Genomic DNA, 12,450 nt, shown 5'->3' with positions numbered 1-12,450 from the left:
GGCCGGTGGGTGTGAAAGGGCTTGTGTCTGGTAAAGCGGCGGGAACTCTGTGGGTTGGCACGGATGTGCTGCGGGTTGCTGGTTGGAAGATGGTGCCAAAACAGCTGATTTAATGTGAGTGGGCCACCTCCTAGCAATGTGAACGTGGGCAAGTTCAGTTCTTCAAGTTCCTTATTTGTAAAACAGAGCTCGAAAATTCTATTGCTAGCTCTTGAGGGTTTCAGAGAACTTGGATGGCAGGGGAGACATCCTTAAATAATACTCCAGTTTTGTCATCAAAGAGGAGCGTGAAAGGGTCTTCTAGGGTTCTGCGACAAAGTCCAAAGCATCTGAAAGCTTCTCTCTTATCTTAATGCAAACTTTGCATTTGACCCACTAAAATGTCTGTTTTCTAAAAACCATCCCAATAAAATCGACATGCCAGGAAGAGGTTTGCTGATTAAGATCTTGGAATCTGAAGTCAAACTGATGAATTCTCTTAAACAAATGATTCATCCTCTCAGAGCCTCAGTTTCCTTATGTGTAAAGTGGGAATAATATATAGTACCTGTTCTCACAGAGTAGTTGTGAGAATTAAATGAGGTGATGCTTGTAAATCACCTAGCACACGGTTTGACTTGTAGTGAATGTTCAAAGAAAATATTATATTATTATCCTTATTAAAATAACTCAGAATAAATGGATCAAAGCAGAGTTATACTAAGTCATCTCCTTTAGTGGTCAGGAATTCGTTTGAGAATCTGGTGAAAACTTTGGGCCATGTGCAGGATTCGGATTTTATGGAAAAAAGAAAAAAACAACTGTGGGCCTCTCTCCTGAGGAAAACATACCAAGTTTCACTTATTAAAGTCTTTGAAGAATGTATGAAGAAGTGATTGGATGAACGCGTTAGGATGGGGATGAATCTAGCTGAAGCCATCCTGGTTTCCCCCTTCTTGATGTGGCCCCAGTCCTTGGGTCCCATAGTCTTCCTTCCCCAGTATGCATGAGACAGAGGTGGAGTGAAGATCAGCTTTATTATTGGCATGAAGGCAGGGAGGTGGTGATAGTGCCAGGCCCTCTGCAGGCAAGGAGGCGGAGGGCTTATCAGCCAGCATCGATCCTCCAAGTTGGTCCTCCCAGTGAGGTCCAGGGTTCCAGGTGCCTCTGGCTTAAAGCAGAAGCAGTGGGTGAGCAGACGAGCAGACTGTGAGGCATTGGATATGTGGAATCCTCAGGGCTGCTCTGGAGCTGGGGTCGGGCTGGGGTTGGCAGGGGGTGGGGGCCGAGGCTGGATGTCTCTGGTGCGCATATAGGACAGCAGCTGCTCCGGGATCTCGGCCAGCACATCCTTGGCCAGTCGGGCCATGCTCAACACCTGGTTCCCCGACCGGTCAACATAGTCTCGGAATGGGACGAACTGGGTCAGGCACAGACAAGAAGAGAGAAGCCATGACCAGGAGAGAGGGCATGGGGGTACAGCTGGGAGGCTTGTTTTTTGATCTCCAGCATCTCTTTCCAACTATCATAGTATCTCCCTCCCCACATCTTGAACAGTTTTGTACATTTGCTTTCTCTCCACCTACTTTTTTTTCCACCCTCAACCCACTCCAGTTTGGCTTCACACAGGCCATTGAAACTGCTCTTGCTGATGTCGTCAGTGGCCCTGTGTTTCTAAATCAGTCCAGTGAACAGTAATTTTTAGTCCTCATCTTGCTTGACTTCTCTTTAGCTTTCCATTACATTTGACCATAATTCTTCTGGACACATCCCACTCTTGACACCACACTTTTCTGGCTTCTTGCTTACCTTTCTTGAAGCTCCCCACTCCCACCACCATTCCTCTGGGTCTACCTGCTCTCTAAACCTGGTCCCTTCTCTCTCTCAGCTCTCTTCCTGGATGATTTCATACACTTCCATGACTTTAAAAATTGTTCCCTGGAAGGAAGTAGAGCAGGCCAGGAGGTAGGGAGGGAGACTGGAAAGGAGGGATCAGGGGAGAAAAGGGGCAGGGACCAGGGAGAAGGGATCCTGAGAACAGGAGGAGGCCAGAGAGATGGAGTTGGGGCAAGAAGGAGGAGGAGTCTGTGAGAAGGGGCTGGGAAGAGAGAGAGGCCTAGGAGAGGGTCTTGGGGAGCGGAGAAGAAGAAATAAGGTATGGGGGGAGAGGGGCTGATAAGGGAGAAAAAAACAAAAGAAAATCTGTTTCCTAATGACTGCCAAATGTATATATCCATCCATGACCTCTTTTCAAAAAATTATGTTTTATTTTTATTTATTTTTTTTCTTTTGAGACGGAGTTTCACTCTTGTTGCCCAGGCTGGAGTGCAATGGTGCGATCTCGGCTCACCGCAACCTCCGCTTCCCCCCAGGTTCAAGTGATTCTCCTGCCTCAGCCTCCCGAGTAGCTGGGATTACAGACATGCACCACCACGCCCGGCTAATTTTGTATTTTTAGTAGAGACAAGGTTTCTCCATGTTGGTCAGGCTGGTTTCGAACTCCCAACCTCAGGTGGTCCACCTGCCTCAGCCTCCCAAAGTGCTGGGATTACAGCCCCCCTCACTCCCCATCATCATCTAATCATCAAGTCTTGTAACATTTTCTTCTTAAATATCTTTTGAACCTGCCACTTTCTCTCCCTCCCCACTGCTTCCAGCTAGATCTTTATCACCGCCCTCTACTACTTCAAAGGCTTCCTCACTAATGAGTCTACTTGCCTTTTCTCTTGCCCTCTTACTGTCCACCCACCATGCAGCAGCTAGAGAGATCCTTTTAAAAATGCCATCTCACTCCCCTATGTAAAATCCTTCAAGAGCTTTCCAATTCTTTTATAACAAACCCCCAAATTTTGCCTCCCTCCTCACACTCAGTATGATCCTGCTACCCTAGCTTCTGCATTTTTGTTGATTGGGCCAGTTCTTCTGGGCCTCAGAGCCTTCTCACATGCTGCTCCTCTCCCTGTAATGCTTATCACCTCCCTTTGGTCTCAGCAAGCTAAAGAACCGTTTCCTGACTACTGTACCTATGTTAGGTCCCTGTTACAGGCTCTCACAGTGGCATTTGCTATTCCTCTGGAGTACTTATCACAATCTAATGAGATATTTATTTGCGTGATTATTTATTGTTGGTTGCCTCCACTAGAGGGCAGGGGCCTTGGGGACCTCCCGACTTACACCATGGATGCACCAAGGCTGCAGCAACCTTCCTATTTATCAAAAAGGATGTATTCAATGAATGAGAAAGGATGAAAGAGTGATGGGGAAAAAAGTAGGAGACTGAGAAGGCAGTAAGTGTGAGTGGCTCCCAACTTAGCCTCTTCTTCTCACTGTGCCTCTCAGCTCCGCAACCTCTCCCAGGTCAGGTCTACCTGAACGATGTCCCGCTCTGCGTAGCGTCCTCTAGAGGACACGCGCACATCATCACCATCCAACTCTTCCATTGCTGCAGAAAAGACACCCCTCAGCTGATTGGCCTCTCCAGCCCCACCCCCATGTTGCCCCCTCCCTTTGAGCTCCCCTTTGGAGTCATCAGAAGAATGCCTAATGCTTGTGATCAAGTCCTACAGATATCAGGCTTTGTTATGGAGTTATTATTATTATTATTATGCCTCCCAGGCAGCCCGTCCTCCCAGGAACCCCAGGGGAAATATTAGTATCATCAGCCTTGATTCTGATAAGGAAACAGGTTCAGAGAAGGTCTGTGACTTGGCCAAGGCTTCACACAGGGGTATCTTACCTTGTCTCTTCTGTGAGGCAGGCCCAAGTACCCGACCCCCTCCCACTTTTCTCCTTAGTTCTTAGTCCCACTCAGGGACACCCCTTCCTACTCACCCTCAAACATGGCTGGTCCTACACCGACGATAATGATAGACATGGGCAATGAGGAGGCCTGTGGGGGAAGGAGGGTGAACGGTTGGGGCAAGCAGCCATCACCAGGGAGGTGACTGTTGGCAGACAGTTCTCTGAGTATGTGTGTCATAGTTCTGCACATTTTGTAAGCAGAGGCATTGATTCTTTCTGCCCCAGACTACTTTTTGAAGGATGTTTCTATATCAAGCAGCCTTGAAAAATACAGTATTTTCCTCTAGAGCAGAGGGCATATTTGCATACTGTCCAATATAGTTTTAAAACAAGGTCTCCCTGGAGATCTTTGGAACAAAAGGCAAGCATGCTTACTGTCCATTATAAAAGACTCAAGTTCCCTAAGCTCAGGGTTCCTCTTCTGTAATGCAACCCACAGTGGCTGCAAGTGTCATCTGTCCCACTTCACATCATCCAGTGGGAACTGGGACTTAGAGAATTCAAGCAAATGCTAATACTCCAGCTACTGCTTTTGCTGGAAATCAAAGTCCTCTGTCTCTAATCCAAGAGTCTTGTGTCTTCTGCCAGCATCCATGAAACTGGCAGGCTAACTTGTTAGCTTGCAAGTAGGATAAAATCTCAGCCCCTTCACAGTATTGACATTACTCTTCCCTGCCAAGCCCTCCTCCTCAGACTCACGCTGACGATGGCCTCCTTGGTCTGTGTCATGTCAGAGATGACCCCATCAGTGATGATGAGCAGAACGTAGTACTGGGAACCATCAGAGATCTTGGCTGCAGCCCTGGATGAGAGGCCAAATCAGAATCCAGATGAAAGCCAGACAGGCCACAGGAATACCTTACCCCCAGAGCTTCCACAGCCATTGTGTGGGCAGTGGGCAAGACCTGGGGCTTCTGAAACCCATGCTCCTTCCCCAGACCTGGCAGCCTGCCCCTGCCTGCATATATGTATATATATACACACACCTTTTTTTTTTTTTTTGAGACAGAGTCTCACCCTGTTGCCCAGGCTGGAGTGCAGTGGTGCGATCTCAGCTCACTGCAACCTCCACGTCCCAGGCTCAGATGATGCTCCTGCCTCAGCCTCCCGAGTAGCTGGGACTACAGGTGTGTGCCACCATACCTGGTTAATTTTTATATTTTTAGTAGAGATGGGGTTTCACCATGTTGTGGGCTGGTCTCAAACTCCTGACCTCAAGTGATCTGCCTGCCTCAGCCTTTCAAAGTGCTGGGATTACAGGCGTGAGCCACCATGCCTAGCCTGCCTTCAGTAATATTTATTGAACACTTACTATGGTAGACACTGGAGATACATGAGGAGAAAAAATAAATCCATCCCAGCCCTCTTGAGTGAGGCAGACATTAATCCAAGAATCACACAAAAATGTGTAAAATTACCACTGTGATGAGTGCTGTGATGGAAGGGACACTGCTATGACAGGGTGCCAGAGGGGATCCTGGCCGGGTGCAGTGGCTCATGCCTGTAATCCCAGCACTTTGGGAGGCCGAGGTGGGCGGATCACTTGAGGCCAAGGATTTGAGACCAGCCTGGCCAACATGGTGAAACCTTGTCTCTATGAAAAATACAAAAACTAGCCAGGCATGGTGGTGGATGCCTGTAATCCCAGCTACTCGGGAGGCCGAGGCAGGAGAGTCCTTGAACCCAGGAGGCGGAGGTTATAGTGAGCTGAGATTGCGCCACTGCACTCCAGGCTGGGTGACAAGAGTGAGACTCTATCATTGATTGATAGATAGATAGATAGATAGATAGATAGATAGATAGATAGATAGACAGACAGACAGACAGACAAATGGGATCCTGATGTGACCCAGAAGGTCAGCGAAGGTTTCTTTAAGGAAGTGATGTTTGAGGATAGAGAGGCTAAATGAAAGAGGAGGAGGATCTTTCTAGGAAGGGGGAACAGTAAGGCCAAAGGCACTAGAGTGGGGCTAAACGACAACTCCCCTGTGTGGAGGTCAGAAATTGAGGGAAGCAGAGTGGGCCATGTGGCTGAGGAAGCACAGAGCTTAGACACACAGGGGTTTATCAACCCCTGGCAAGATTTTGATGTTTATACACGAGCAAGAGCAAAGGCTGAGGGTTTCCTTGCTTCCCTCTCCCCTACATTTCTCTCTCCCTTCTCCTCTCTGCCGACCACATCTCATTGCCTGGGCTGTTGGGCCCCGTGCAGTCCTTCCCTGGTCAATCTAATAGCTGCTTCCAGAGCTCCTTTTCCTTCTCTCACCAGTCTTTGAAGCCAAGATTTTTTTTCCACTTGAAAAGGATGTCAGAAGTTATTGAGTCCAGTCCCTTTATTATGCATATTCAAAAAAAAAAAAAAAAAAGACCTAGAGAGGGCACAAAGGTAGTGGGAGACCTTGGTCTCTTGACTTCCAGTCTCCAGTCCTGTGCAGATTGGAAAGGATGGAGCTGTGCTGTCCAGTAAGGTAGCCTTAGCTGCATGTGGCTATTGAAATTTAAATTAATTAAATATAATTAAACATTCAGTTCCTTGGCCACCCTAGCTACTTTCACGTGCTCCATATCCATATGTGGCTGGTGAATACCATATTGGCCTGCACAGATGCAGAACTTTTCCGTCATTGCAGAAAGTGCTATTGGATGGTGCTGTATTGAAACCTGATCTCAAAATGTGAGGAAAGGCACAGAGAGGGCGTAGAATTATAAAATAGCTTTGGGGACAGGTGGGGAGGCTCACGCCTGTAATCCGAGCACTTTGGGAGGCTAAGGCAGGAGAATCACTTGAGACCAAGAGTTTGAGAACAGCGTGGGCAACATAGTGAGGCCTGGTCTCTACGAAAAAAATTAAAATTAACTGGGCTTGGTGGCATGTGCCTATAGTCTCAGCTACTCAGGAGGCTGAGTCAGGAGGATTGCATGAGCCCAGTGAGCCATGATGGCACCACTGCACTCCAGTCTGGGAGACAGAGTAAGACCCCAACTGAAATAAAAATAAAAATAAAGTAATAAAATAATTTTGGCTCAGTTTGCCCAGGGCCCAGAGTGGGAGTGGGTCATGATCCTCTTTTTTTTTTTTTTTTGCGACAGTCTCGCTCTGTTGCCCAGGCTGGAGTACAATGGCACAATCTCAGCTCACTGAAATCTCTGCCTCCTGGGTTCAAGCAATTCTCCTGCCTCAGTCTCCTGAATAGCTGGGATTACAGGTGCCCACCACCATGCCCAGCTAATTTTTATATTGTTAGTAGAGACAGGGTTTCACCATGCTGTCCATGCTGGTCTTGAACTCCTGATCTCGAGTGATCCACCCACCTCGGCCTCCCAAAGTGCTGGGATTACAGGCATGAGCCACCGCAGCCGGCCATGATTCTCCTTTACATCCCCTACCCACTTCCTGAATTCTGGTCCCAGCCTCCTCAGAGACCTGGCTTGGGACCTTTTCCTGTCACTTACTCATTTCACAAATAGCAACTGCATACCTAGTATGTATCAGGCACCAAACTGGGTGCTGAGCATGGAGCAGAATAGGATATTGTCCTTGGGGAGAGAGAGGCTTAAACTACTAAAATGCACTGAGGTTAGGGCTTTGAGGATGTAACATCTAACCTAAGTACCTGAAAAATGGGTTGGGTTTAGCCAGGTGGTGATGGGGGTAGGAAGGTAAAGGGAAAAGTGTTCCAGAGAGAGAGAATGGGTAAGTGCAAAACACGAGGAGTTACATGTAGAACTATGGCAGAGAGGCTGGACCTGGTGACACATCTAAAATCCCAGTGCTTTGGGAGGATGAGATCAGAGGATCTCTTGAGCCCAGGAGTTTGAGACCAGCTGGGCAATGTAGCAAGACCCTGTCTCTACAAAAAATAACAAAATTAGCCTGGCGTGGTGACATGCATCTGTGGTCTTGGCTACTTAAAAGGCTCAGGTGGGAGGGAGGATCGGTTGAGCCCAGGAGTTCAAAGCTGCCGTAAGCTACAGTGGTACCACTGCACTCCAGCCTGAGCAACAGAGTGAGACCCTGCTCTTAAAAAAATAAATAGGCCGGGCGCGGTGGCTCAAGCCTGTAATCCCAGCACTTTGGGAGGCCAAGACGGGCGGATCACGAGGTCAGGAGATCGAGACCATCCTGGCTAACACAGTGAAACCCCGTCTCTACTAAAAAATACAAAAAACTAGCCGGGCGAGGTGGCGGGCGCCTGTAGTCCCAGCTACTCGGGAGGCTGAGGCAGGAGAATGGCATAAACCCGGGAGGCGGAGCTTGCAGTGAGCCGAGATCCGGCCACTGCACTCCAGCCTGGGCGACAGAGCAAGACTCTGTCTCAAAAAAAAAAAAAAATAAATAAATAAATAAATAAATAAGGAACTATAGAAGAGAGGAGACAGTGGGCATAATGCAAGGGTTTGGGGGCACAGGAGGTACATCTTTGGTTCCCTGTAGATGCCTTGCATTTTCAAGGCTATTTTTATCTGGAAGTTAGCTGAGAAAATGGGTGAGTGGCCAGAAGCCAGTCTGTGCCTCACTTGGCTGTAGAGTGGGAAACAGCAGAGTCCATTGTGATCATCAGAATAACAGATGTATACTTGACATACATCATCTAATTTGTTTTTTTGTTGTTGTTGTTTTGTTTTTTTGAGACAGAGTCTTGCTTTGTCTCCCAGGCTGGAATGCAGTGGTGTGATCTTGGCTAACTGCAAGCTCCGCCTCCCGGGTTCACACCGTTCTCCTGCCTCAGCCTCCCCAGTAGCTGGGACTACAGGCGCCCGCCACCACGCCCGGCTAACTTTTTGTACTTTTTTTAGTAGAGATGGGATTTCACCGTGTTAGCCAGGATGGTTTCCATCTCCTGACCTCATGATCCGCCCGCCTCGGCCTCCCAAAGTGCTGGGATTACAGGCGTGAGCCACCATGCCCGGCCATACATGATCTAATTTAATCCTCACCCCCATTCTATAAGGTAGGCACTTTAAAAGTTCCTATTTTTATGGCCGGGTGCAGTGGCTCATGCCTGTAATCCCAGCACTTTGGGAGGCCGAGGGGGTGGATCACCTGAGGTCAGGAGTTTGAGACCAGCCTGGCCAACATGGCGAAACTCCATCTCTGCTAGAATACAAAAGTAGCCAGGCATGGTGGTGCGCACCTGTAATCCCAGGTGCTGGTGAGGCTGAGGCAGGAGAATTGCTTGAACCCGGGGGCGGAGGTTGCAGTGAGCCGAGATCATGCCACTGCACTCCAGACTTGGTGACAGAGCAAGACTCCATCTCCAAAAAAAAAAAAAGAAAAAGAAAAAAAAGGTTCCGGCCGGGCGCGGTGGCTCAAGCCTGTAATCCTAGCACTTTGGGAGGCCGAGGCGGGCGGATCACAAGGTCAGGAGATCGAGACCACGGTGAAACACCGTCTCTACTAAAAATACAAAAAATTAGCCGGGCGCGGTAGTGGGCGCCTGTAGTCCCAGCTACTCAGGAGGCTGAGGCAGGAGAATGGCGTGAATCCGGGAAGCGGAGCTTGCAGTGAGCCGAGATCGCGCCACTGCACTCCAGCCTGGGGGACACAGCGAGACTCCGTCTCAAAAAAAAAAAGAAAAAAGAAAAAAAAGGTTCCTATGTTTAAAATGAGGAAGCTGAAGCTTAGAGACATTAAGTAGCATCCCCAAGGGGTTATGAAGCTGGAGTCCAAGCCCATGCCTGATCAGCTGAGCCTAAAACTGGAGCTCTTGATTCTCTTACTCTTTATCCCAAGGCCATTCTCTGTGTAGTCCTCTGTACACAGTGTACACTCTAGTCATATTAAACTCTTTACTGTTTCATGAACTTGCCCCTTCATTCTTCTGTTTTTCACATGCCATTCCTTCTACCAGGCCTGCTCTACTTCTGTTTCTCTGATAAAGTCTACCTTGTCCTCTAGACCTAGCTGAGCAGTCCCCTTTATGGTACTGGAGCCTATGCCCTACCCCCTCCCTCTAGGATACTACTCCACCCACCAAGATGGGCTGTCTGCTCCTCTAAGTGGGTTCTCACTGCATGATCTGCTGGATAAAGCTAGATGACTATAAGTACACTTAAAACACCTTTTTTCCCTAAATTAAACATGGACGCAATGTGAGAAGAATATAAAATTTGCATGAATTTTTAAGATGGAATACGGAAACTTCAAAGACATTTTCAGCCTGACTGCTTTCAGCTATGCCCCCAGATTCCCCCAGAGGGACGCTGTCGCTTGCCTTTGCCGACAGGCGACTTGCTAGAAAAGTCTGGGAAGCTCTGGTCTACAGAAGGTAATGATTTATTTATATTTCTGTCTCCTGCACCAAGGCGGGAGCTCCCAAGGGCAGGGACTAGATCTGCTTCATCTGTGAATCTTCAGTGCCCCAGCAGAGAACTGAGCACACAGCAGATGCCCTTTGAATAGTAATAATGATAATAATAGTAACAGTAATAGCGAACACCTATAGTATTTATGATGTGGCAGGCACTGTTCTAGGTGTTTGACATATATTAATTAGTTCTCACAACAACCCTATGAAGTAGACATTGTTACTTTCCTCATTTTACAAATGAGGAATAAGGCACAGAGAGGTTAAGAGACTTGACCAGGCCGGGCACGGTGGCTCAAGCCTGTAATCCCAGCACTTTGGGAGGCCGAGATGGGCGGATCACTAGGTCAGGAGATCGAGACCATCCTGGCTAACACGGTGAAACCCCGTCTCTACTAAAAAATACAAAAAAAAAAAAAACTAGCCGGGCGAGGTGGCGGGCGCCTGTAGTCCCAGCTACTCAGGAGGCTGAGACAGGAGAATGGCCCGAACCCGGGAGGCGGAGCTTGCAGTGAGCTGAGATCCGGCCACTGCACTCCAGCCTGGGCGACAGAGCGAGACTCCATCTCAAAAAAAAAAAAAAAAAAAAAAAAAAAAGAGTCTTGACCAAAGCCACACCTAGTGAGTGATAGAACCAGTGTGTTAACTTGGCTAGTCTGGCTCCAGACCCCACACTCATGATACACTGCCCTTTTACTGAATGTTTACTAAGTGAATGAATAAATTTTGAATTAGTGTAGTTGCATAAGATAATATTTAAGAAGTCTGCTTAATAACAACAAAAATATGATCAGGTTCCAGTATTAGTGGGAAAAAAAATCAGTAGTGAAATGTTATATGTATAATAACTTGACTATAATTATGGATGCATAAGGAAAGTAACTGTATGTACATCCACATTCCATGGGCAGTATTCAGGGTGATTTCTTACTTCATTTCTCTATTGAAATTTTGTACGGTTATTATTAAAGAATCTATTATCATTACTGCAAATTAGAAAATAAACAAATCTACTAGAATTAATACCTGAGTGATAAAATAATCTGTACAACAAACCCCCATGTGTCAAGTTTGTTATGTAACAAACCTGCATGTGTACCCCTGAACTTAAAAGAAAAGTTAAAAAAATAAACAAATAAATCTTTGCTAGGGGAAAAAGTATGTGACATATAAATCTCACTGAAATCCTTTCACTTTTATTCCCTTTTTGTTTCATCTTTTTACTTCTAAGCTTTCTGAGGGGCTTTGTATTAGCTGGTTTTCTTCTGTTTACTATAAAGTGGGGTTTGCTTATTTTTTATTCAATCAAATAATCTTTTTCTTTTTTAAGGTCAAACAGAGCTTATTTATGTTTATTGACATATGTTTGGTTTTAGTTCTGTCATTTCATAAATTTGTTTTAAATTTATTTTAATACCCTCTGGTTTTTAAAGTCATTTGATATATGATCTGGGTTTTCTTTGCTTTGCTTTATGTGTGTGTGTGTGTGTGTGTATTTTTTTTTTTTTTTTTTTTTGAGACAGAGTCTCGCTCTGTCGCCCAGGCTGGAGTGCAGTGGCATGACCTGGGCTCACTGCACTGTCTGCCTCCCGGGTTCAAGCAGTTCTCTGCCTCAGCCTCCTGAGTAGCTGGGATTACAGGCACCCGCCACCACGCCTGGCTCTTTTTTGTATTTTTAGTAGAGACGGTGTTTCACCATCTGGGCCAGGCTGGTCTTAAACTCCTGACCTTGTGATTCACCCGCCTCGGCCTCCCAAAGTGCTGGGATTACAGGCATGAGCCACCGCGCCTAGCCTGCTTTGTATATTTTTATTCTGAAAACTTGGACAGTCATGCTTCTAGTTTTTAACTTATCATTTATTGAGCATGTACCATGGGCCAGACACTGTGCTAATACTTGTTATACTGTTATCTAATTTTAACCTTGCAATAACTCTATAAGGAAGCTGCTGTTGTCATCCATTATCATACCACTTTACAGGGATGAAACGGATGCTTAAAGAGGCTAAGTTGCTTAAGGTCACATGGTTAGTGAATGGTGGAGCTAGGATCACACTCAGGTCTGATGCTAAAACTTATGCCTTCACCACAGTGCTGTAGGCTCTTCTCTCTCTTACCCAAACTCAAGCCCCGGGTTGTCATTTTCAGGCAGTGGGGTTAGGGTAATTTGCTGACGCCTTTTCTGCCCCATAATAAGGTACAGTCATCCCTCAGCATCCACAGCGGATTGGTTCCAAGACCCCTGTGGATACCAAACTCCTCAGTACTCAAGTCTGTTATATCACATGGTGTAGTATTTGCATATAACCTATACACATCCTCCTGTATACTTTAATTTTTAAAATTTACATATTTAATTAAA

The 12,450-nt window shown here is 46.7% G+C and overlaps 1 protein-coding gene across 1 annotated transcript in view; it reads right to left on the bottom strand.

Annotated features, from left to right (window-relative positions):
- Positions 1 to 997: 997 nt before the first annotated feature.
- CPNE9 (copine family member 9) overlaps positions 998 to 12,450 on the bottom strand; it is a 28,114-nt gene continuing 16,661 nt past the window's right edge. Inside the window, exons 18-21 of the mRNA XM_015130308.3 lie at positions 4,480 to 4,582; positions 3,811 to 3,868; positions 3,348 to 3,421; positions 998 to 1,399 (exon numbers count right to left, since the gene is read on the bottom strand). Coding sequence (XP_014985794.3) covers positions 1,214 to 1,399; positions 3,348 to 3,421; positions 3,811 to 3,868; positions 4,480 to 4,582 — 421 coding nt within the window. The 3' untranslated portion in view covers positions 998 to 1,213. The remainder of the gene's footprint in view (positions 1,400 to 3,347; positions 3,422 to 3,810; positions 3,869 to 4,479; positions 4,583 to 12,450) is intronic.

Source organism: Macaca mulatta, chromosome 2 (assembly GCF_049350105.2).
Source record: "Macaca mulatta isolate MMU2019108-1 chromosome 2, T2T-MMU8v2.0, whole genome shotgun sequence".
Lineage (NCBI taxonomy): Eukaryota > Metazoa > Chordata > Mammalia > Primates > Cercopithecidae > Macaca > Macaca mulatta.
Note: the sequence above shows the minus strand (reverse complement) of the source record. Positions and strands in the feature narration are given on the sequence as shown.